Here is a 26,228-nt window from a genome sequence, read left to right as displayed (position 1 = left end):
AGGATCTCAATTATCTAAGAATGATTTTGTGCATAAATGTAATGAACATGTTTTGTATAGCGGATAGACATATTCTAACCTGTTCATGATAGGTCACCTTTCAAAGTTGTTGCTTGCATTTAATGTTTTGTCATGTCCAGATTTATACAGGAAGGCTATTTAAGTTTACAAAGCCGGAGTCTTTAGCTTTTTAAGAACCATCAGGTTTTCCTATAGAAATTATATCATAAAAACAACTTTTAAGATTTAAAATGTTCCAGTTGAACAAATCTGACAGTGTTAAGGAGGAAAGGATTTCTTTCCATCTCTTTGTGTTTATGGTTGATGCCCAGTGAGAGAAGCAATCATCTGCTGTGGAAGTTTTAGCAGAGCTGCTGTCAGAGAAGTGGGTCAGGCAGTAGAGAGGTGGGACTGCGCTGATCCCAGGAGGTCCTCACACGTTCCTCCCTCACTGTCTGCTGCAGAAATGGACTGTCACAGTCTGGACCACCCTGGGCCACTATCAGAACACAGTGACAGCTGTTGAAAGCTTGATGTCCTCCTTTTGCTTCATAACCAGCCACATACTAAAGTAACATCTGTAAAAGATGGTTTTACACATTTATGCCTGGTCATGCTTTCGTTAATCCACTGACTCCTATTGTCCTCTGTAAATCCTGTTGTGATTTACAGTTTCAATGTGAATTCATTTAGTCTTTTTAATAATTTAATATTGTCTCTGTAATTTGACTTTAATTTGCAGGATGTCCTTTAAAAGTCTTAAATCCATTTATCTAAAATTAAAGCATTAAAATGTCTTAGATCTATTTTTAAAAATGTAAGTTGACCTTAAATAGGTTGATCACAGGTCTTACATTTTGTGGTAGTAGGAATATTTAAGCTCATACTCTATGTAGTTAATTTTTTCAGGTAAATCTTTGAGTCCCATGCAGGCATCTTCATTTTGTTTGAGGCTATTACTAATTATAGCTGATAATATACCTTTGCTATGTAGCAAATGTTTGATAAGTGTAAATTATAACCAGTTTGCTAGATGACATTTGTCTTTACCAGTGGCTCACGTCTGGTGCTAACTCATACGATGCTACATTTATTCTGTACAAAAAGTCTTGGCGCTATTACTTTACTGTCATGATACAGGTTTTAAATTGAAATCATAATGGTTTTAAAATTATTTTTTAAAAAAAGTCTTAGTTATAGTGAATTTAATTGTTCGTTGATGTTTTTACTTTTTTGTGATGTTTTTATCATTAAAGGTTCTTTTATAATCAAGTTTATTTACAGATGTTGCAGAAACAACATTTGTAACAAGAATTATTTGTGACAATTCAAGTCACTGAAATAAACGAGGTGACTCTTACAGACACTTTACTAAGAGCCACTGGCCATCAGCATTTTTCAGACTTCAAGCACTCAAACAGAAAATTAATGAATGCCGACCAGAACCTGGTCTATTGTTGCTCCTAATTGGACAACAACCAAATTAATCGTGGTTTAGCACAACAGAAATCACTGTCTCATTTCAGCTATAAACTCTAATTGCTGCAGAAATCACATTTAATAGATTAATGTCTATGTGATGATTTAATTGAAGAATAAAAAGCTTTTCAAGCCAACCTGGTCCTCCCGGCCTGGTGTGAAAATATAATTGCCTCCCTTGTTAAATCATGAATTTCTTGTGACTAAACACATTCTTTGGTTCAATTTAATAAGCTGCATTCATGACTGATTTCTGTCCGATCTGCAAAGTCAAGGAATCCCTTAAATAGAACCTGTTTGACGACCGACCCGTTATGTCCTGAAGTGAAGAACTGAGAAACAAAATGACTCTAATAAAACTTTCAGGAAAATATTCTGTGGACTGAAATGTTACGTTAAACATAAAATTAACATATCATTTCAGAAATAGAAAATCTTACTAGCAGTGGTTTGTTAGATTTCCCAACCCTCAGATTCTACTTGGGTTTTCAGTAGGACAATAATCTAAAATACACCTTTGAGTTCATGGCTCAAAAATCTGTAGGGGTCTAGTTAAAGTCTGGATCCCAGCTGTTGCTGCCAAGGTTTTTCCACACAGTGACAGGTTGTCCTGGACAGCCTTTTCTTCTTGAATAAACGAGAACATCTAATAAATACAGTTTGCATTTACTCCGGTTGTCTTTTTTTGTATGGTTTGATAATCTGAAACATTAAAAGTGTGTAAATTTCCCAAAGGACAAATGGTTTTTCATGACACTTTATAACATCCTACATAAAGTATATTCAATGCATGACTACACTTCATTAATCCTGGAGGAAAATTCCCATAAAGAAAGATATTTAACTTTTTTTCTTGTCGTGAGAGAGAGATTTATGGCCGACAAGTCAGCATTTCGCTGCTAGGTTCCTCTGAACGTCCCCTTGGTCAAATGTTACGCTTCCTTCATTAATTGTCAAAAGCCTGACGAATGCTGTTGTCAGATGTGCTGACACTCATTTCAGTCTAACTGCAAAATAAATTAGATAAGAGACGGAGGAACATTTAATCCTTACTGTGGGATGGAAATCTGCTTTACTGCTGAAAACAGATAATCTGAACCCACAGCGAAATGGAGCAACATTATCTTCATTTTGTGATCAATTTCTGTTGACGTCTGAGACAAAACAAGAGATAAAAGAACAGTTCATGTGGCTGGATTCCTCTATAGACGTAAAGAATGTGAATTTGATTAATCAGGTTTCAGACATTATGTGCTTTTACATATTTTCTAAAACAGTCTAATAGATTTATGAGTGAATGATTAAAGGGTTACTTGTAAAATTTGCATTAACTATCTAAGACTTGTCTTAATCGCAGTTAACCCACATTTATTCCCATCGAAGTTTTCTGAAATTACGCTACAAATTAGGTTTTTAAAGGTTATTAAAATTTTTGATAGTATTCTGAGCGATTCTTTTTCCTTCTGTGACGGAGGAAATACTCTTTGTGTCAAGTGTAGATAAAGTTTAAGTCTTAGATCCTGGTAAAGTTCAGATTGTTTTTGTTATTAATACATAAAGTCATAGCGCTGAAGGTGAATGTATTCTCTATTTTTTTTTTTACCATAACTGTAACTAAATTTAAGTCATGGCTCTGTAATATCTGACTTCATTAGTGTCAGGAAAAATGACCCTGAGATGAGTGACGTGCATTGCAGACATTACTCCACCTTGACACGGATGTTTAACTTTCAAAGTGGGATTTTTTCTTTTAGCCATCATCCATATGAATAACTGATGTCCAGTGTGAGTTATTTGAAGTTTAGCCCTGTGTGACGGGGACAGAAAGGAGAGATGAGAGCAAACTTTATTCAGCTGCAACTTAATTCATTAAGATGATGGCTCGATAAAAACCAGCAAAGTCCAGAGTTCTGGATGATTTATTTAAAGTTTGCTGCACAAACATGGAGAAGTAAGTTTGCCATCTTGTGGTTATGAAAAATAATGCAGATGAAATAAAAACCAGAATTTTCTGAGCGTTTTATGAATGCTATAACTACAAACAATAAAATTAAACATGTAATTGTTGAATTCCTATGAAATTTCTTGCATAATTCCCTTGTCTGCTCATAGTGTAACTAGGTGACAATCTTCCCTGTCTGTCAGTAAAGTGTTTAACCTCTAATCTAATGAGCAGCCACAGCATCAAGGCCTGAAGTGCATTACCTCAGAATAATGAAGGTTTCCTGTTTGAATTATGTAGCACCGCTGTGGCTTTTCATATTCAGTCTAAGTATGCAGCCAGCGGAAAGGGAGATCAGGGCTGCTGCGTGACTGTGGAGAAAATGGAGAGAAAATTGCTGCCCCTTGCAGAAATCCGTTGGCTCTATGCATGAGCAACAGCACCAGTGCATTTACTTACAATATATTCAGGCTGTCTTTCCATAGTTATGAGCTGATTCAGTGCAGCACATATAAACATTCTCAGTCACCTTCATTGACATTGATAAACTGACTGCACACCTTTCATTTTATTAAAAATCTACCCTAAAGTTTACAGTTTAAGGTGGGATTAAATGGAAAAAAGACAATATCAGGATAGATTAGAGTTACAACATCCAGCAGGAGCTAACATGAAACATAGCTAGCGTGTAATATAACCTGACAGAAGAGAGAAACTGAAAATATTTTAGAATCCCCTGATGAATTTCTAAAAAATATTTTCTGTCACCAGCAGGGGGCAGCAAAGTAATCCCTGCCTTTTTGTTTTGTCTATTTCCACTTCATGTTTCAGTAAATAAGATAAAAGACTAGTAAAAACTTAAATTGTAGTGCATAGCGATATTTTTAGATACTTTTTTAGCGACATCAAACTAGAAGTTCAACATCTGATTGTGGCATTCATGAGTCACTTTGGTCTTTAGTCCTTCCTTTGTTTAGCCTTAAATCAAACACTTTTCTGTTTAACACTTTTCCCCATGATCTTTTTCCCTTCTAGTCACATTAACACAGAAAAGTTAATGTTTTAATCATTGCACTGCACAAAAATGTTAAACATTTCCATTATAGTGAAGGCAGAAATGTTAGTCACTGCAAACTTACTTTGTTCTTTTTTATTTTTCCTTTATTTAACCAGGTAAACCCCGTTGAGGTCTAGATCTCATTTTCAAGAGGGACCTGGGCAGAAGTCTGCAATACACAGCAATCTGGCTATAAAATAAAACTAATTAATACATATGCACAAGTATAAAACAATTTAAAAGCAGTGACACTATTTAATAGAATCTTGTTGCCTGTTTTTAAGAACCGCTCGAAATAAATCCAATGAAATCAGTTCTGACATCTTGAGTTCAGACTGGAGCTGATTCCAGGCTGTAGGAGCATCACACTGAATACTTGCTTCCCCTTTTCAGTTCGAACACGTGGAACATGCAAAAAAAAAAATTAATCGGAGTGTAAAGGATGGGAAATAACAGATCTATGTAAGAGAGAGCTTAAGTATGCTGGAGCCAAGCCGAGTAGAGATTTATAAATCAGAATCATCAGGTGATTGTTTCTCCGTACGCTTAAAGGAGACCATTCAGCTTTTGCATACAACTCACAATGATGTGTCAGACGTCTGCTACCGGTTATAAATCTTAAAGCACAATGATACACAGGATTCAATGATTGAAGGCATTTGGTCGAAGCATTCATATATAAAACATCTCCATAATCCAGGAGTGGCAGGAATGTTGCTGCTATCAATTTACTTCTAGCTTTGAGAGAGAAACAAGATCCATTTCGGTAATAAAACCCAATCTTCATTTTCAATGTTTGTAACAAATTTGCTATGTGATTTTTGAAAGAAAGCTCTTTATCTAGAATAAAGCCAAGATATTTATAATTACTGACAGACTCAATTTGTGCTCCTGCAGCAGTTGTAAGCAATAGAGGGATTTCTGGTAGTTTTCTAGAGTGTGAAAAAATCATTGCTTTTGTCTTATCCACATTCAAAACCAACTCCAGAGTTTGTAAGCGTGTTTCACTTTCAGGCATTTTTTTTAACTTGTGCTGGTTATTTTACTGTTTTGAACACTTGCTATATGGATGCTGGGATCAGACTACAAAGTGGTTGTTAATTCCTGGAAACCAGCCAATCATTGAATTGAAACAATTCTGCATCGCAGAGTGGGCCAAAATTTCCTGCAGCGCGTAAAACGTACGCCAGTTGTCGTAAATATTTGATGGCAGCTGTTGCTTCTAAAAGTGAATTTTTTTCAGATTGAGTCAGGCTGATCTGGATAGTGTTTTTTTTTTCAATAAATAAATAAAATCATAATTTTAAAATATATCTTTGTACTATACATGTTTTTAATTAAAAAAAAGTTTGATAATGAGACAAATTTAAGTGTGATTATAAAAAAAAATGCATGAGGCTGCAAATACATGGCGGTTACAGACATATTTCTACAGGAACTGTTTTTATGTTAAAATCCAATATATTGAAAAACTAAAGAAAAAAATCATACATTTTTCTAAAGTTTATCCAACTCAATCAAGTCAGATTGTGCCATTTTACACTCAAGGCTACTTTGTATTCTGTCTCTGGGTGAAGTGTCTGTATGCGCTTTTATTTTTACAGAAGAAAAGAAATTTCTTTCTTAAAACACAACAAGCAATTCACCTGGTCAAGTATAAAATTGAGTGTATTTTTTTAAACTTTATTGTCAAAAATCAGAACAGCTCAGGGTCACAGGAAGTTGTAAGTGAAATAAGTTTATTAGTACTTATTTTGGGACTTTTAACTTTACCAAAGAACGAGATTTAACAATAAAGACTGAAAACTCCTTCATACCTACTTGTTCCACTGGCAGATTATTTCACTAATAGCTAGTACTTTTTCATCAATATTAAGGAATTATTGACTTAAAACAAGTCACAACTAACTTACAAGTAAGGTATCTGCAATAGATATTAGACCAAAAATTCTAGTAAGATTTTGTGTTTTTGCATAAGCCGCATGGTTCAAAGCGTAGGAAAAAAGTCGCGGCTTATAGTCTGAAAAATACGGTCATGCAATTAAATCTTTTTTCCAGAGGTAACGGATGCATTAGACTAGATGAACATTTCTTAAAGATATGAATGGCTGTTGTATTAAATGTTTTACACGACTCTATGTAAACTGCAGAATGCTTCAGTTCCAACTTCCTTTGATTCAAATGCCAAACAGCAGCGCGGACCGGAAGCTCTTCAGTATCGGCCTGGGTGCTGACTTTCAAAGCATCTCTGACATTTAACTTGGAAAACGTGGCTAAAAAAAAAAAGAAACACACAGTAACTGAATCAGTCAGTGTGTTCAAATAGCTCGCTCTTTCAGCCTGCAAGCCTTATTTATTGGAAAGTGCACAGAGACGAAGTTCACTGATTGTGTGGTTAAATGTCAAACAATAAAGCGGGTGGAGTGTGTTTAATGTGGCTGCCTGAGAAAACAGATCTACTCACCTGGAGCGTTTCAGAGAAAATGCCAGGAAAGTAGAAATAGGGGTCAGAGGTTAAGAGTATATGTCACTTTTTTAATTCACTCAGCTATATGCAGAAGGAGGCAGGAATACAGTAAATGTGAAAATATGGAAAAATTTGAACCGAGCGTCAATGGTTTGGAGATTAAAACAAAAAAGCAATAAAGTAAAATCTCATCAAATTCGACAGTAAAACACTTTTAAGTTTCAATCTTAAATCAAAATTTGTCTTTTGCAGGAAAAAGTTTTTGTTTTATTTTTTTATAACGACTCACTTTATGATGTTTGATTCGCATTGATTTCTGTGTGTATCAGTACAGAAGGTAGATTGTAGTTAACCATCCATCAACTCGTATCTTTTTTAAAATGTTTGATTTCAGCTAAAATCATAAAATATAGACATTAAAATGTTGTTGCACTTGTAGAGGAATCAGAATCATCAGGTCAAAACTAAATGTACATGAAACTGGAATTAAATATGAAGACGTCTCTGCATGCAGAAGACTAACTTCAACACGTGACCCTGCATGGATCAGTTTAAAAAGGAACATAGCCTGTAAAAATGAATAGTTTAAATAAACCGAAGACATGGAAACTGCATCTCTCAGGTTAAAGAAGTAAATAAACTTTTATCAGCACGCAGTTCAAAACTTTGCACAAATCCTTTTTAAAAACAATTAGATTTCTAAAGTTGTTGCTTTAACTAAATATTCCATCTGAAATTTTTTGCTGGAATTGCATTTTTTGGAAAACATTTTTTATTCATTGCCAAAAAGGTTTTTCTTATAATCATTGCTAAATAGTAGTAGTGACTCAGGTGAGTTTAGGCACACCTTGTTGCTAAGAAACGGTAAAAAACATTGAGCACGTGCAAAAATAATGAGGAGGAAGGCATAATTTAACGAAGCTTGTGAGGGTAAGAATCTTGTGGGTGAAGTGTTTAGACTTTTATTTATTAAAAACAATTTTTTACTTTGGAAAGTGAATGTAGTCGATCATTAGTCTCATGAGAATTGAGTATAGATTTTTATAGATATTTTAAAATTTGTTTTATATATCAATTGTGCTATTTATGAGCTATAACATGAGGTCATAAAACTGTAGCATTTTAGGTGTGGACACAAGTAATGATGAAATGTTAGCATCGAGGTAACTTGACTCCCGATATTAATGTTCACTTCCCAAACACATTTGAAAGCATGATCTCTTGTTTATTATTTTTATTATTTTTGTTACTAAGCAGCAGTTTAGCTGTAATTTGTAATAATTAAAAAAAGAGTGATTGTGATATTTGTTGTTTATCACAACAAATAAATCCGCTTGATGAGACGAGATGAAGGATATTTAGGTTAACGACCAAACTAAGGTCTCCTTGATCCTAAATATGAAACATGGATCCTCTTACTCCAGTCTCTCCTGTAAACAATTACAGCTGATATTTCTGAAGAGGTGGAATCGTTAACATTCCTTGTTGGAGGAGCTTTCTACCCTAAGCAACCTTTAATATTTCTCAAAGCCGAAGGCAGAAAGAAGCGCAAGGCCGGCTAAGCCGGCAGTAATGCAGGCGCGGCGTTGGGCCCCTGATGGTTCAGATAGAGGCTGAGCTTCAGGGCAAAGCTTTCGATTTACCGGTCGATGTACAATCCAGCCCCTCACCCGTGGTCACAAGCTCTTTAAGTGACTGAAAGGACGAGGTTATGGATGCATTCAGCTGCAATCGGTTTCTGCTGTGAGGTTCAGAGGGAAGAAGCTGCTCCTTTGTGCGGAAACTTGGACGGTTCTGGTATCTTACTTGAACTTTTGCTTGCCATTTGGGCGACCGGGCTTCTCCTGAGTTTACAGTCGCTTATATTAAAGTACATTGGCGTAAAAACGGATCGTGAGCTAAATACCGATTTGAATGTGATTAAAATCCACATGGAGTTTTTCCAGAAAGCCTGAATGAGGGAATCCATTCAGACTGAAGGAAGATAGAAGAGGACATCGTCTGTCCGACGTATCTGTTTTCACATGAATGGAGAAAAGGTGGAAGTCACCATGAGGAAAAACCAGAAAGAGAATCAGCTCAAACTTGTAGCTGTTTGAAACTACAATAAGACTTTGAAGCAGCAGCTTGAAGAGACTCGGCCTTCCTTCAGCGCCAAGGAGGCTGAGATGGAGAGGTGATGAAACGGAATAGCAGATCGTCTGAACGAAAAGACAAGGAGGCAAAAATGATGTGGAATATGGGAAATCGGACCCAGTCTGACTACTGCAGAGAAAACGAGCAGTAACGTCAAGAGGTCTAATCGGAAAATCGAAAATTTCTTCTTTTGTCCAAATTATTTTGACGCTTTCCTACTGAGCATTTGCTTGAGAAAAAAACCTTTTCTGTAGGCCTTTAAGCTAAAATATGCCTTCATTCAGTCTGAAAGAATCCAGCTCAGTTCTGCACAAAAAGGAGACATCATGAGGTCAACGTAGTTTAATCTACAAGCCCTAATCTTCTCTTTGTGATTTCCATTTTAGGAATTGAACTTTTATTTTCAGGGCAGAATCTTTGCTGCGCAACATCTTCATGAGTATTTTATAAAAACACGTTACATCCTCTTTGTCTCTTTCAAGCTCTAAACTAAACTGCTTTTTATATTGAAGAATGCCTAAAGTTTTATCAAGTTAAATTATTTTTATATATCTTTTTAGGATTAATACTGTGTAATTCCTTATTACTGTCTCTTTGTAAAATTTTTAACCACAGGTGATTCTGTTGAAAAAATGAGCCTGCTTCAAGTTTAATAATGTTACAACTTAATTTTTTAAAAATGTATTTAACGTTTATGTAATCCGGTACGCTGACTGTTCCAGTCATTGGGTGCAGCAAAGTATGCTCTAAATTTGTTCAAGTAATGAGTACGCCACAGTTTCTAAGAATAAATTATAATTTTAAACGATGACCTGTTCAGAAAACATTAAACCATCATACAGTAGAAAACAGAAAAATAGCATAAAGTAGAGAAAATAAAAATGACAAATACACCCATATTCATACTGACTAAACTATAATACACATCATAAGTCAACAGTCTTAAAAGCAGGTACATTGATCATGTGCTATAGTTTTTACTAAGTGGAGAAAGGTTCATTTTAAAGTTAGCGTGCTGAGCTTTAGTGTTTCTTTTACAAATTGTTCCAGTCTTTGGGTGCAGCAAAGTTAACTGAGGATTAGCCCAAAGATGATGGTGAGTTTATTAGAACGTAAAATGTGAGTATTGTTGTAAATATTGATGAATGAGCGACGGTATTTACCAATCATGGTTTTACAGATGCATGAATGGAGAGATGGCCAGTTTACAAGTGAGTATAGATGACTTGGTGGCAATAGAACGAAAACAGATAACAGAGTGATGGATGACATCATGGACTAGAAGCAGATTTGTAGATGAAGATTGTCATTTTCACCAAACTGCTTTGCGATAAGGGAAAACTGAGTCTTAATTTGACTTTTGGAAGAATTGTATTTACATGAGAGTGCACTGACGAGCCATATACATCAGTATTTATAGGAGGTGATGAGCTGAAGTGATAAACCTTCCACAAATTAAATGTTATGGGAGGCGGTGTGAGATAAATTCCAGATAAAGAACTTATCCTGTTTGTAGCACGACTGCTGATTTGTTACTTTGAGAGTAAAGACGATTATTTGATCATCTGCAAACTCATCACAGAAGTGGAGACGTTCAGTGGGGAGATAAAAGCTCGGAGGTCATGTGAGCAGAGGAGCAACTGGAGGAGAGCGGAGGATTAAAACGGGAGCAGCTGGAGGATGGGAGGGAACGGTTTATGACGTCACCGGGACTTTTCCTCTGCTCCCCTTCCTTTTTTCAGAGTGGGTGGTGGGCAGAGAGGCAGACACACACACAGCAGCTCAGCACCGTCTCAGCATCTCTCTGTGGGGAAGGAGCAGGACTCCTTTCAGTCGGCTGCCCACCAAGTCCGCAAATTCAGATGAAGAGGAGGAAGTGTGTGTTATTTTTTTCCTCGGGGTCCCGTCAGACCTTTAAACTCGTTAAATGACTCCGACCTGGACAGGCGTCCTGCTGAGAGACCGCCGGCTCTTTAACAGGATTTGACGCTAACTGGAGCTTTTACCCAGCAGCTTTCCTGTTTGCGGACCACTTCCCCTCCTCTTGGTGGATTGAGCAGTCGGTGGCGTTCAAACACGCCGGTACTTTTTCCTTTGATTGGAGATGAGATCCAGCTTCATGCAGGTCAAGCCTGTAGCGTCACATCAGTGCAGCGTGAGTGTTTGATCACTGTTCACATCTGCTTTAAGTGCAGACTGAAATGCTTATCCAGCATTTCCAGAGTACATCAGCGTTTAGCAGCACTGATCGGAAACGGAAAGTACAGAGCTTGTTCAACACTGAGCATTGATGCAGTCTTCATAAATTATTGAACAAACCAGACTGCAGGGCTTGTTGTGGTAAACGCATTAAACAGCTGAAATATTTACAAAGTGCTTTGTGAAACATTGAAAAGAAGGAAATGCCAACATTTTCTCACTTTTACACACTACTGGTGGCAGTTTTTGATTTGGGCCATCCTGGTGGATGACCGGGGCGACATTAGTAAGAAGGGTTGGGGATGCATAAGGAGATGAAACGTAACTGAACAAGTTTTCTGTTCAATATCTTAACAAGTATTTATGCTGTGGTTCAGTGTTTCCCAACCCTGGTCCTCAAGGCTCACGGTCCTACATGTTTTAGAGGTTTCCCTGCTTTAATGTGCCTGATGCAACTGATTGCAGTTCAACAAACACCTGCTAATCAGTCGTCAATTGAAATCAGCTGGACTGAAGCAAGGAAATACCTGAAACATGCAGGGCAGTGAGCCTGGAGGACCAGGGTTGGGAAAAACTGCTCTAGTTTATTGTGAAAATATCTTTGTAAATTTGAAATAAGACAAAATTAACTTAAAAGTAACTTTTCAGCAATATATTGGAGTTTTTTTGTCAATAACTCCTTAATATTAATAAAAAAGTACTCACTATTTATGAAATAATCTCTCCGTTGGACAAGACATTTAAATTCATAATAAAGGACAAACGTCTCGTTCCACTGGATGATTATTTAATTTATATCTTGTATCTAAATATTCCTGCTAAGTTTAAGTTGATAAACAGTTAAAACTTTTCTGTTTGTTCTTGCGGTGGAAGAACGTAACTTCTCATCTAGTTGCATTATATTCAGTTGAGTTTAAGAGAAAAACGTTGCTGGATATTTTGCTTAATTTCTGAGATTTGATGCAGATTGAAAATATTTGACAAAGTAGACATAATCTACATGACTCATGTTTTGGCCACTTGTGCAACCAACTGCAAATTAGAGGCAAGAAACTGTTTTGAAATTGCTTCAATAGCTACTAAGTGTGCAAACATGCCCCCTCATTTATTGTCATTTTATTTTGGAATAACCTGGTTACATAAGTGTGCTCACTCACCATTTTGTGTATTTTCAGAAAGTAAGAAAAAGGTATTTCCTTCCAAAGATTAAATCCTAACAGAACATCTAAAATCTAAAGCTTTGAGAGATAATATGCCTTGATCAGGAGTCAAAACATATTATAAATCGGATGATAAATTGTGCCAGTAATTATTGACAGAAATGATAATTATAAAAATGTTTTGAGATCATTTTCAAGTATTGATAATCTTATACTACTGGAAGTTTGTGCTACTAAAGACAAATAAACTTTAATTTCTCAAGGAACACTTAACCCTGGCACTGTAGGATATTTATAATATCCAACATAAAACACAACCAAATACAAAAACTTCAAACAAGAGAAACCATAAATTGAATGGATTAGGATGTTTGTGTAAACAAAAAAATATTTCTCTTCAGAATGGAGCTCATTTTGATTCACTGTGCGGTTAATTGTTTATTGCGACAGTTATTCTTGTGTGAAGCTCCGGGTTTTAACGCCATTTTGATTCCAGAGCTGCCCAGTTCTGATGGCTCAGATTCAACCAAGTGAAAGTTTTCCTGGCTGCACATCCACGATGCCAAAGATGCTCTGGAAGATTTGAGCTGATAATTATGGAGGTTTTCGGACAGCAGATAACTCATCGTCATGCTGCCTTTCCGGATCCAGACATTACTAATTCACCGACATGTTCAGCAGTAAGCTCGCTCCATGCAGAGCTGCTCAGACCAACTCAGCTGTGGTTCCCTCTTGCTGTCAGGAGCCTCTTTATTTAGTCAAAAGCAGTGAAGTCATAACAAACCTCCCCCTCCTCTCTGTCTTCCCACTCTGCTTCACTTCTATATATATCACTCTGCTTCAGCTCCAGGGACTCGTGTAGGTGTGTGTGTGTGTGTGTGTGTGTGTGTGTGTTTGGAGCGTGCTCCGTCCCGTCCAGGGTGTGTGTTCATGTGTGTTTTGCACATAATGTTTTTGGTGCAGAGTGTTCCCAGCGTGTGCATCAATGAGTGGTTATGTGAAGCTGCACAGATGTCTGTGCTGAATAAAATATTCAGGTGACAGTCAGAAATCTCTGTCGATCTCCTTCTGTTCCATGCAGCCATGATGCTGGGAGTTTTCCCACTACGTCCTTGGAGCAGTTATCCTAAAATGAAACTGTGTGATGGGCCCCATTCAGTACAGTGTTACAGATTACCCTGCTTTGCTTCTTACAATCTTTTAAAATGGTCTTTAACAATATTTAATTCAACTGAAGGTCTCATTAAAAGACCTTCAGGCTCTTTTTCGCTCATTTCTGCCCTTCACCTTGTACTTCATTATGCACGGCTTTATATTGTGCAGTGTGTGCTCTATGAAGTGGCATTGAATTAAAATGTATCTGCAGCAGATTAGTGATATCTTAAAGTCAGAAAGGAATCTGATACGGGACTTCAAACATGCACCAATCATCAATTAAAAACCAATCGTACGAGTCCAGCCAAGGACATGAGAAAACCTTTCAAATATCTTCAAAAGGGCGAAAGATTAAAGCTGGGCTCGCAAAAAAATACAAGGAAGTGTGGCTTCTTCAAAGTAAAACACAGTTTCCTACAAAAGTATTCACAGATTTTAAGCTTTTATAACCACAGATTTTAATATGTTTTAATGTGACAGACAAACATAAAGTAGTGCCTAAGCGGAAAATCAAACCTTTTCACAAAAAGGTTTTATTATAGTAGACTTTTCATTCAGTCTAATTTGCAGATTCATCTTTAAATACAACAGCTGAATTTTTTGCTTTTTTCTTTTCAAATTAGCTCAGATGGAATGGGAAAGTGTTGGTGACTGTTAGATTCATGCCTGGACTTTGACTGGGCCATTCTGACACATGAATTTTAATGTCATTTTGACAGATGGCTTTTAGATTTTTCCATCAATATTTAAAAAATAATGTAAAATGTTCTGTTACACAAAGCTCCATCAAAGTTTGTAGCTGTAAAGTGAGAATACAGAGCAGACAGAAGGGGATAAATTATTTTGAATAGAAAAACAAGGCGACAATTCGAGACTTTTGCACACTTTGTCATAACCGGAACTGCTTGGAGAACACAGAAGTAAAGAATGAAGAGCAGGGAGTTGTTGCCCACAGGCGTTGGGGCACTTTGTGCATTATGCATCAACCTCTTTCTTGTTGTTTTTCTTCCATACTTTCCTGCTTCGGGTTGCTAAAGCGGAAATCAAAACCATAAATTTGTTTTAACCTCAACTGGAGCCTATTTCCGATAAATGACAGAACAAAACCGAAGGAAGCAGCTTCTGTCTGCTTTGACTAATTCGTAAATTGTGATTGGTAAAGCTTGCTGCGGGTAGGAGAGAATATCCCACCTGGGAGACGGAAAGAACCTCGAGATTCTGGTTGATGATAAAATACTGACAGCCTCGTCTTTGGAGGGAAAACACGGCTGAGTGGATAAAACAAGACTGCAGATACGAGTACCACTAATTAGTGGTACATTTGGGTGTTTTGTGTTTATCATAACAAAAAAAGACTTTAGTTTAATCTGCACTCTTGGGATTCATGTAGAAATAACAAATTTCCTTGCAAATTTACATTACAAATATTTAGTATATTTGAACTCAATGGAATGGTGTTCCTCCTCCACTTCTTCAAGCTTCCTTCTAACAATCTGCACAAAACCTGATCATATCAAGGGGTGTTTCTGCAACTCTTTGCTTTAAATCATGTCAGCATTTTTTATTTACAGCTAAAAACTCGTTTTAGGATGCCACACTGAACATTTGTGGCAGATGTAAATACATTCCCAGAGGGCTTTTCCTGAACGCGGCACCTCAGGCTGCAGCTGTCACAGATGTGAAAGAATTAAACGGTATTATTAAAATGGCTGATTTATGTTTTCTGTTTACGACAAATAATTCTACAGGGTCCTTATTCGTAAATATCCACAAAAACACAAATTAAAAAAGTCACTTCATTTATAATCAAGTTTGAAATATTTCAGTTTAATGCAGCTCCGGTGGTTGAAACGGTGATAAGCGAAAGCAGTGTGGATCATTTTGAGGCCTCAGAGAAAAAGAAACCAGAAATATAACTTAAAAAACAAATGTCTTGCTATAAATGAAATAATCTAATAATTTTTCATCAGTGCTTAAAACTTATCGACTTCATATAAACTCCTATATCTTGCTGAAAAGTTACTTATGTTAGATTTTGTCTTATTCCAAGTGTACTAAGATATTTTCACTAGAAACTTCTAGACCAAAACCATTTTAAAATTCATGAATTTCCAGCATGTAAATCTGTGTCTGTAATCTTTTCTTACCTTCCTTTAGATCAGGAAATGATCAAGAAAAAATCAAGTCCAAAGAAAAACTTTAAATGTTTTTCACAAACAATTGATCAAGATCTTGTCACGTTGCAGAAGTGTTTGGCTTCCTGGAAACAAAAGGAAGTTAAGTTAGGTTAAGATTGGAAAGGTAATAGTTTGTGTTTTTGCTTGTGTTTTGGCAGCACCACCCCGGGCTGGAGGACATCAGTCCCAGTGAGGAGGTGACGGACACGGAGGACAACGATGAGGAGGACCTGGGCGTCCTGGACGACCAGCGGAGTGTCATCCTTCACCTGCTGTCCCAACTCAAACTGGGGATGGACCTCACGCGGGTGAGCCTCCGCCCGCTTCTTCACCGTTACAGCTGCGACTCTGCAGCGCGTGTTACCCGTCTCTCCTCCGCAGGTGGTGCTGCCCACGTTCATTTTGGAAAAGCGATCCCTGCTGGAGATGTACGCCAACTTCATGGCCCACCCCGACATGTTCCTGTCCATCACAGCCGGGGCCACCGCCGAGGACAGAATCGTGCGCTTCGTGGAGTATTACCTGACCGCGTTTCACGAGGGACGGAAAGGCGCGGTGGCCAAGAAGCCCTACAACCCGGTGCTGGGGGAGACGTTCCGCTGTTCCTGGGAAGTTCCTCGGGACAAAGTCAAACCTTTGGTCAGATCAAACCAAGGGCCGGCTTGGGAACCCGGCAGAGGATCCAACAACTCGCAGCAAGGGGAAGATTCGCCCGAAGGCTCTTACAGAGTCCGGTTCGTCGCAGAGCAGGTGTCCCATCATCCTCCTGTTTCTGGGTTTTACTGCGAGTGCCGGGAGCGGCAGATGTGCGTCAACGCTCACGTGTGGACCAAGAGCAAGTTCATGGGCATGTCTGTGGGCGTGTCCATGGTGGGAGAAGGTGAGTCACACCGCCACAACAATCCGGTTAAAAATGGAGGGACAGGTTACAGAAATCATGGCTGCGATTTATATGCAGCAGAACTGCAACTCACGGTAATTTTATTGATTATTCTGCTGATTAATTGTTTAATCAGATAAAAAAAAAATCAACACATTCTGCTGATTTTCCATTCAACTTCTTAAGCTTTTTATACAAAAGTAGAAATACATTAAAACATGCAAATGAACAAATAATGAAATTCCTTTTTAAAATAAGAAAATAAACATTTTCTTGCCTAAAATGCAGTAACATAGCATTCCTTCTGTGAATTTAAAACTACTAATATGCTACTTGAGGAGTTTTGGGTCGAACATACAGTACAGACCAAAAGTTTGGACACACAGTTGTGTCCAAACTTTTGGTCTGTACTGTATTTACAGACAAAGTTTCTTTTTTTAATCTTTAATGAACAGTCTAACGTTTTTGATTCTGTATAGGAAGCAAACTGATACTTTGTGAAAAAATATATATCTAATTTTGCTGCAAAAGTTTGCAGAAACAACAAATACTAGTGTACAGTTAAAGTATTTTATTCCTGACAGCCATTTCTATATGTTTGGAAAAGTTGTTTAAATAAAGTCTCATCCCCCTTTGCTGGGTTTTGTAAAACTTCCCTGGGGTCGGTGCAGATTTCTCTTTCTAGCAAAGGTTTTCTTAGGTTTGAGAAATAAAAGGTGGTCAGAAATCGCTGCCTCAGCGGAGAAGAGGCAGCTTTGTGATGGAGGACTCGGCACCCCGCCTGCTGCATTTCAGGGACAAACATCCTTACATAATAAAACCGCAGCACAAAAGCGCCGCCGTGCTGCGTCTCCTGATTTCAGCTGCTTCTGAACAAAACAAAAACAAAGCCCCAGAACACACCTGGGAGGATGGCATTCAGACGAGCGGAGCTGCAGTTTATTCCTTATTCACATCGACAGGAACTGGAGGGAGTTTGGCTTAGAATAAGGTAAAGCAGTTGTTGCATAAAATCAGTTTATTATGGTTCAAATTCAGCTAAATAACCTAAAAGCTCGCTATTTCAGTTTAAATAGACGCATGTCTGGTATTTTAAACATTTCGACTTATTTTCCTGTTTGTTTTGTTTAAAGGGGCAGCTGTCAAAACAAACAGCCCTAATTCAGTTCAATTCAAACTCAAAAGGAAAGATCTTCTGCAGAAACTTTTTCCAAACGTATAAAATATTTTATCAACATAATAATATTTTTTTCACAAATTTCTTTCTGAAATGAAGTCCCAACTTCCTCTTTCAAAACTGAACATTTATGTTGTTTTTATTTTAATGTGGGAAGATGCAGTAGCAGTAAGAAATCCAGAAATCTCATTGCAAAGAAGTTTAAAGTTGTTCTGCATGTTGTTGAATGAAATGCATTTGATTTTCCAGCATTGCTGGTTAAATCTCTCCATAATGTAACCTCTATGTGAGTGTTTATCTTTTATTTATTACATTTACGGTTACTGAAAGTCTGAAAGAACTTTTCATGACCCATTTTCACCCTCCAAACGATTCAAGTCCTGCACTTTAATCAGAAAACATCGAACCATAACACGTTCAGATGATTTCCTCAGAATTTCTCACCTTACAAACAGGAGGTGTTGAGTCGATGCCAAAGAGTTCGATTTGATCCAATTTACTTAACGCGTCCAACTTAAGACAGGCAGATATTTTAACTTTCAGTCTGTTTTATAAATGTGTCTTTCTACCACATGAAACAAAAACTACCATAAACATTTGTTTTTTTTTTTTTTTGTAATTTCTGTTTTCATTCCAGTATCAAAATAAGAAAACATTTTAGCAATCCAGTCATATAAATTAGAATATGTGTACAATGAGGTTTTTTTTTTTGTCAGATTAAAAGTACCTTCTGAAAACAGCCACCTTTAAGCAGGTATTAAAAATACATTTTATTAAGTCTACATTTCTGTTTTTAAAAATATTTGTTACTGAAATTTGGTTTCCTCTCAGGGGAAAATCATAATTAACAAACATCCATGTGTCTGAAATACATCTACATAATATATAGTGATGAAAGTTTCAGAAATAAATTGGGGTTTTCGGTAATGTGCTAATTTACAGAATATTTCTGCGTTTCTAACATTTAGTTTGCTGATTAGTGAGATTACTCATTCATGCAAACCTGCAGTTCGCTTCATGCCATCCTAAGAAAATGTATCAGAAATCAAAAAGTCTTAAACATAATAATGTCATCTAGAGGTAAATTAAAACGCAAACAGCAAATATTTAGCTAATAGTAAGAAACGAGATCATAAATCTCAGAACCTTTAAAAACAAAATATTGTTTTTGCTGCAACCCTTTCTGTTTTAAACCTGATGACGCCACAGAAAGCAACAACCCCGACCGCTCCATCAGCACCTGAACGCCCCGTACGGTCACCCACCCGCGCCTGGACAGATTGGCTCAGACCTCAGCTCACCTGTTGGCAGCTTGTGACTCATGGTGACATTCACCTCAGGACGTATTGATCGCCGTTTGTCCTCTAACTGCCTCTGATTATTGCAGACTCATTGATGAGCAGTGAGTCAGCAGGAGGAAAGCCTGACGTGGATTAAACCGAACTTTAGAGGTAGAAAAGTTAAGAAACAGTCGAGGGAAATATACTGGAACATGGATATGGAGCAAGAATGTCTTGGCTGAAAAAGTATTCATACCACTTAGCTTTTTCCAGTTCTGTCAATTGTCAAACTTTAGGCGCGGGGGCCAAATCTGGTCCAGCGAAAGACATTATGCGGCCATCCGGACTCGAGAGGGCCACATACATAAACTTTCAAGATAACAGCTGTGTGCTTAAATCTTATTTTATTAGTCAAATCAAAGCAGTTTTTTTAATCTTTACACTGCCAAATTGTTTAGAGATGATCAAAAGACTGACATCATTATCAGAGCATTTTTATTCATTTCACATTTTCCACCAAACATCAGGGCTGCATCATATGACACGCACTTCCTTAAACATGAACGATCTGACGTTTCACAAAACGTACTTAATTCCTTTACACTTAGAACCACTGAAGACACATTAACATTCACCCTGAGAGAAGAAAATACAACGAACGCGTTCGATTTTTGGTCCTGATGAATAGTTCTCTAGTCTGGCTGGGCTGCAATGAAACACAATGAATCCCAATGTCAATATCTGATTATCATTTTGGCAGAGGACTACTTGGATGACTTTCTTGGTAGCATATTAAAGTTCAAGTGCCATTCATGCAAATTGTGCATGGTAATAATATAGTTTATTTGGTCTGTTTGATGGGCTTCACAGCTCCTGATATTTTTAGTGCCTGAGAAACTGAAGGTCACAGAGCAGTGGAAACATTGTGATGAAGAAACAGGAAAAGATTTGAAGAATTGTCATAATCAATATTGTTACCATTTTCAATATAGCAAAATGGTATGAAATCACACAGCAGACTATATGGTTTGTGATTTCTTTTCTCTTTTTGATTTGATTTTGATCACCAAGGGAAAAAAACAAGAAAAAAGGTAATGCGTACATATTTCTAGTCTAAGTGTAAATGCAACACTATATTACGTATCATACAATTACACATAAATACACCAATTATTTGATGACTTATTTAATCATAGCTCTTTTCCGTCCTGTAGACCACAATATAATCTTCCCATTAAGTGTTTCCCTTCTAAATAACAAAAGACGTCTTCATTTTTGCCGTTTAAAAGTCTTTCCACTTATTTTTGAACGAGTTCTTGTACCTATTTAAATCCAAAAATAAACTACTGATTAATATCTGAGGATAGAAGAGAAAATAAATAAAAGGAGGAGTTGAAATTAAGATCCATCAGCCTTCATTTTGATTTATATCAATGAAAACAAAAGCTGTTTTAGTGAGATACTGTTTAACGTAGGTTCTTTATGTTTTGTGTAGGAACATAATCACTGAGTTTAGAACAATTTTTGAGTAAAAGGTGGTTTAAGAAACCAGAACGAAAATAAGACTTTCACGTTTCATTGATCTAAATTAATATTTTATGTCAAACATATGGTTAGATTAAAAAAAGGAATGTAAAATAAATTTTATTTGAGATAACGTGGGTGATCTCTCTTTGAATAAAAAAAAAGATTTGCAAGAAAGTATCAAAGCCAGATCAAACATTACAGGCCTGAGAGCCAGAGAGGTTCAGAAGAAGAGCGGCGAAGTGCTGCATCTGGAAAACGCTGCTGCTGCTTTCTCATTTTCTGGCCAGTCATTTCACCTCACTATGCTTCTTGCTTGTTATAAGTGGAGGTCAGAAGAAAAAAAACTGAAAAATCTGTCTTTAGGAAGCAGAAAAAGCAAATATCAGCTCATTTCAGAGCCTTTCTTTAAAGTTTGAATGACTTATAATTCAGATTTTAGAGACTTAAGCAAAAAATTTCCTCTGAAAATGACGAGGTCATGATTGGCTGAAAATGCATTTTATCTACACAAGCCGTTCTCATGTAATTTTAATCCCAGAGCTTCAGGCCGTTGTTAACACGGAATAGTTTTATCTCTAACAAATCCCCTCCGTTGTTTCCTGCTCGCTGTGGCACCACATGCACTTTTCCTCTCCGGCAGCAACACGCTGCCTCACAAGTGGTTTCCTGTAACCAAGCAAGAACAGAAAACTATTCATAAAGCAGAGAGAGTTTGTTTATTGCAGAATAACTCCATGATTCTCCAGTCACGTGTGGAGCGAGGGTAGACGGCCTTTTTCTATCAGAAACTCTGCAGACAGGCAGGGTGGGAATGCAAAGCTTCAGATAGCTGTGTACAAAGAAAGTTTTAAAACAAAAGCAAACGAAAGAAGGTGATTTATACAGGATAAAAACTGATTTAGCCTTTACTAGGAGTTCAATCTGTTTCTGCAAGATTTATGTCCATGAACTTCAAAGTATTTGTTGGGATTATTTGCAACAATAAGTAGTGAAAAACCATCACGTGAGCTTAAGCTCAGTCAGATTCAATGGAGAGAATCTGTAACCATCGTTTGAGGTTTGAACTTGGACTAGGCCCTGCTATTACACCGGGTTACAAAAAAAACTTTTTAAAAGTTGTTCTCTATGTTTTTTCAACTGAATTACAAAATTTTGCACCGCTGAATCCAAAATCCAGTCCATTTTTCAAATTAGGTTTTTATTCCAATTTGATTCAGAGAAATCTGATCTACTGACTAAATTGATACAAGTTTTGTGACATTATCACTTCATTTCATTTATATTTATCATCCAAAAACGTTTTTCTGTTTTCTAACAGAGTGCATCAATTAAATGTTACAAACTTGGATTTCTGTCAATTGAATAATAAAACACTGATAAGGGAAGGACAACATTACGTCTTCATTGTGCCAAATTCTCCATCTCTTGTCTGTCCTGATAGAATCTCTTCTTGTCGCTCATGGATCCCAGATTCTCCAGATGTGAGAACAAATCATGGATTTTGATGCTCATGTTGCTCCATAGTTCAGAAAGTTGACCTGATTAAGCAAAACCAATGTGATTTTTGGATTCAGCTCATCAAAATGACCCTAAAACAGTTGAAAAACCCCAGACAATGTGAAGGCTGTTGACCAGTGTTATGCATGTGTGTGTGATGGGAGTTTTTATTTTCTAATTTTGCTGTTTTTTAAAAAAAAAAAAGGTCCAACCAAAGACTGGGTTTGTAAATTAGCCCATGGCTAGAAAACCTTCGTACATGTAACGTTGTTCACTGTCCTTGATTGCATAAACTTGAGCTGAATTATGCATTTAGTAATAGAAATAAATTAAAGATGTGTGTCGATGTCGACGCTCCTCCTCAGGTTCGAACTTTAACGATTAAAAATAAAAAGCAGTTTCCTCTCACATGAACGTAATTGAATCTAATCATTTTTTTCTCGTCTTCCTCCCAGGAGTCCTGTGTCTCCTGGAGCATGACGAGGAGTACGTCTTCACTCTGCCCTGCGCCTACGCCCGCTCCATCCTCACCGTCCCCTGGGTGGAGCTGGGGGGAAAAGTCTCCATCAACTGCATCAAGAGCGGCTACTCAGCCACGGTGACCTTTCACACAAAGCCTTTCTATGGAGGGAAGGTGCACAGGTGAGAATTTATTTTTTTTTTTTATCAGCTCTGACAGCTTTTATACTCTAAGAAAGGACTCCAGGCTGCTGCTTCTCTTCTCTGACACTTCATTCAGAAAAGCTCCACACGCCGAGGAAGATTATTCCTTTGTGAAGCTGTCTGACTTTTTAATTTATGCCCGTCTTCTTCTGTGGTAATGGAGGTCGCAGACTGACAGCGGCAGCATGAATAGAGTCTATTTTCCCCTGCTGATTCTCCATTGTTCAGGCTTTACTTTAATTTTCTAAAATGAGATGGTTTTATTTATTTAAGAGGTCACAGAACACATCTGAATTAAAATTCATTAGAACATCTAATACTGTTTTCTTGAGCAATTTCTCTACTAAAAATGTTAGATTCTTACAAAAACAATACAACTATTAAACACAGAGCAGTTAAACTACCTTATGAAATACGGAAACTATAGAACAATAAAAATAAGATTTTTGTGTCATTCAGAACTCAACATGCAGCTCTGGAAAAAATTAAGAGGCCACTGCACTGAACCAAATTGAAAACCTCCTGGTTATTCCACCAAATATTGATTTCTGAACTCTCCCCGAGTTAAAATATTAGTATTATTGTTTCTAAATGATATTAACTTGTTTTCTTTACATCGAGGTGTGAAAGCACTGCGTCTTTTTTGTTATTTAGACCATTTCTAATTTTCTGCAAATAAAAACAAAATGTTTGCTTGGAATTTCAGAGACATGTTGTCAGCAGTTAATAGGATAAAAGAACAATATTCACTTTACTCAAACATAAACCTGCAAAGAGTAAAATCTGAGAAACTGATCATTGTACGTGGTCTCTTAATGTTTTCCAGAGCTGTAGACCAAGACTGCAATGGCTTTTTACTTTGTGATAGTGGATAACATTCGAGTTAATTTAGTTTAATTTGAGTTGAGTTTGACTTTATTAAACAAAGTTATATACAAAAATAATTTAAAAATAAAAAAAGCAAATAAAAGAACAGCAGTAAAATATATTTACACGTTGTGATTTCATGGAAAATCAATAAATATATTAGGTGTCGTTCATATTTGTGTCCAGACGCCTGAAGGTCCCATGTTCATCTGTTTAAACTATATTTTATTAAGTATAAACAGCATGAATATGTCCAGTCAACATGAGATGAGTTCTGTGACCCAGAAAATCTCCTGACATCCTATTAAATTATCGCTTCTGGTCATTTCTGTACATCATGTTTGTTTTTTCTGGAGCTTAAAGGAGCATTAAATGAAAAGAAAAGCAGTCGAGAATCGTTTCTTCCTTAATTTAACCTACAGGGTGACAGCGGAGGTGAAACACAACCCGACCAACACCATCGTGTGCAAAGCACAGGGCGAGTGGAACGGCACGCTGGAGTTCACCTACAGCAGCGGGGAAACCAAAGTGATCGACACGTGCAAACTTCCTGTCATCAGGAAGAAGCTGCGACCCGTAGAGAGGCAGGGCAAGATGGAGTCCAGGTGAAAACAAACATCCAGGCACTGAAGATTTTAATAGTTAGAATTATTTAAAATACAAGTTTTTATTCTAAACTTGTTCCTCATTTTACATTGTTTACAACAATGAATGCTTTTTATTTGGATTGTGCATGGAGACTTTTTGTATCGAGTCAAAACTTTGTCCAACTTTCAACTGGTACTACAAAGTGTGAAAAATAAAAATATGGTGCTAGTGTGAACCATAAACAAAGACAGTTAATATTACTAAAACTAAACATTTAATGTAGGGCGGTCTAAGTTAACGTGCTAACGCATGCAAAAAAGTTTAGTGCACTGATATGACATAACTCGGATTAATCGCATTAATCGTTTATTGTGACCTAAACGTCTCTGTCCTGTGGAGGGTCACCTCGTTCACAGCAGTGCAGATTCACAAGCGCCAGGAAATAGATGTGATGTCTGGGATGATGGCATGCCAGCGCCATTGTAAATAGAAAAAGACAGGAGTACATTTTTGCCAAAATCTCTGAAATTTTCTGGAAAAAACTTGGAATTTCTGAGTTTGAAGTTTTTTCTATAAAATTTGAGATTATACTCAAAATTTCAACTATTGAAACTCTGAAATGTCCAAGTTTGATAAGTTATCCTTCCAACCAATTTGTAGTTAACATTTCTAAATTAAGCTTGAAACAAAAAATAAAATTTCTAAACAGTTTTCTTGAGTATAAAAACCTGGAAAACTGAGATGTTTGGTTTAAGACAATAAAATATTTTCTTTTACATTTCTAGGACAATGTGCATTGTGTGATTGAGCCGACTACATTCTTAATTGATTGACGGCACTAATTTAAACACAAAGCAGTTAAAAGATCTCACTATTCTGAGTCTGAAAAACCAAAAAGTGCAACAGAGTTCGTTGAGCAGGAAGTTGTGTACGAAATAGATCTCTGAAGTCAAGCTTTTGTACAAACAATCTTGTTTTAAAACTTTATTTGATCATCTTCAACATTTAGAGCTGACTTAGAAAGTTAAGTACAGTTAGGTCAGAGTTCATAACTGTGCCTTGTTTCTTGGTTTGCAGGCGGCTGTGGCAACATGTCACCAAGTCTCTGAAGGAAGGAAACATGGAAGAAGCCACGGAGCACAAACACAGGCTGGAGGAGAGTCAGCGGGTGGAGGAGAGGAAGAGAGCAGCGGATAACAAACCCTGGAAACCAAAATACTTCACTAAGGAGGTACAGATAAAAGGCTATGCTGGTGGGGAGAGAGCAGCGCATACACAATCATAATTGACAGCGCTAAGACTCTCTTCCTGGCTGTGATTGGTTGTTTCTGACTGTGGAGTATTTATGCAGAAAGTACCAAGAGAAGGCAGAGAATCTTGATTTTTACAGATTCTGTCTTAGGCTGTGCTGTCAAGATATGGTGACAATTTTAACAAATATGTAAAAAAAAATTATTATTTTTTAAATAAAAGTTACATACTGCAGCTTTAAGGACAGCAAAGTCAGTGATTTTGAGTTTGTAGGAAGAGGCAGCAGCATAATCTACAAACCTGACCATCTACAGTCAGGTTTGATGGTCAGTTTCAGAAAACTCAAAATATTTTTTACTCAACTTAAGAAATGTATCTCGACTTCTAATTTCAGTAGAAGTTTTATTTATGCAGCACTTTTTCAGCAACAGGGCAGTTCGAAGTGTTTTACATGAATCAGAAGAAAAACAAAAGCACAAGTACAACAGAAGCTAAGTAGATAGTATTTTCTAAGTTTGTTGGTATAGTATAAACGTTGGTTCTCCATGTTTGATTCTTGTCCTGGGTTACCAAGTAATCCACAATTTATACTAACAGGAGTTTCTCTAGTCCTAAGGTAATGAAACAAAGGTTTTAGACATCAGAATGAGAGAAAAGTTGTAAGCATTGTGTATAAATATCTAATTTTTATTGCCGACACGTTAACGTAAGTTGTGCTTTGTGCAG

General features: G+C 37.0%; 1 protein-coding gene across 1 annotated transcript in view; it reads left to right on the top strand.

Annotated features, from left to right (window-relative positions):
• The window catches only part of osbpl10 (oxysterol binding protein like 10), an 85,229-nt gene that overhangs the window by 57,901 nt on the left and 1,100 nt on the right, over positions 1-26,228 (top strand). The window contains exons 8-12 of the mRNA XM_014474545.2: positions 15,931-16,080; positions 16,154-16,652; positions 22,589-22,775; positions 24,086-24,268; positions 25,329-25,482. Of these exons, the coding sequence (XP_014330031.1) occupies positions 15,931-16,080; positions 16,154-16,652; positions 22,589-22,775; positions 24,086-24,268; positions 25,329-25,482 (1,173 nt within the window). The remainder of the gene's footprint in view (positions 1-15,930; positions 16,081-16,153; positions 16,653-22,588; positions 22,776-24,085; positions 24,269-25,328; positions 25,483-26,228) is intronic.

Source organism: Xiphophorus maculatus, chromosome 13, assembly GCF_002775205.1.
Source record: "Xiphophorus maculatus strain JP 163 A chromosome 13, X_maculatus-5.0-male, whole genome shotgun sequence".
NCBI lineage: Eukaryota > Metazoa > Chordata > Actinopteri > Cyprinodontiformes > Poeciliidae > Xiphophorus > Xiphophorus maculatus.
Note: the sequence above shows the minus strand (reverse complement) of the source record. Positions and strands in the feature narration are given on the sequence as shown.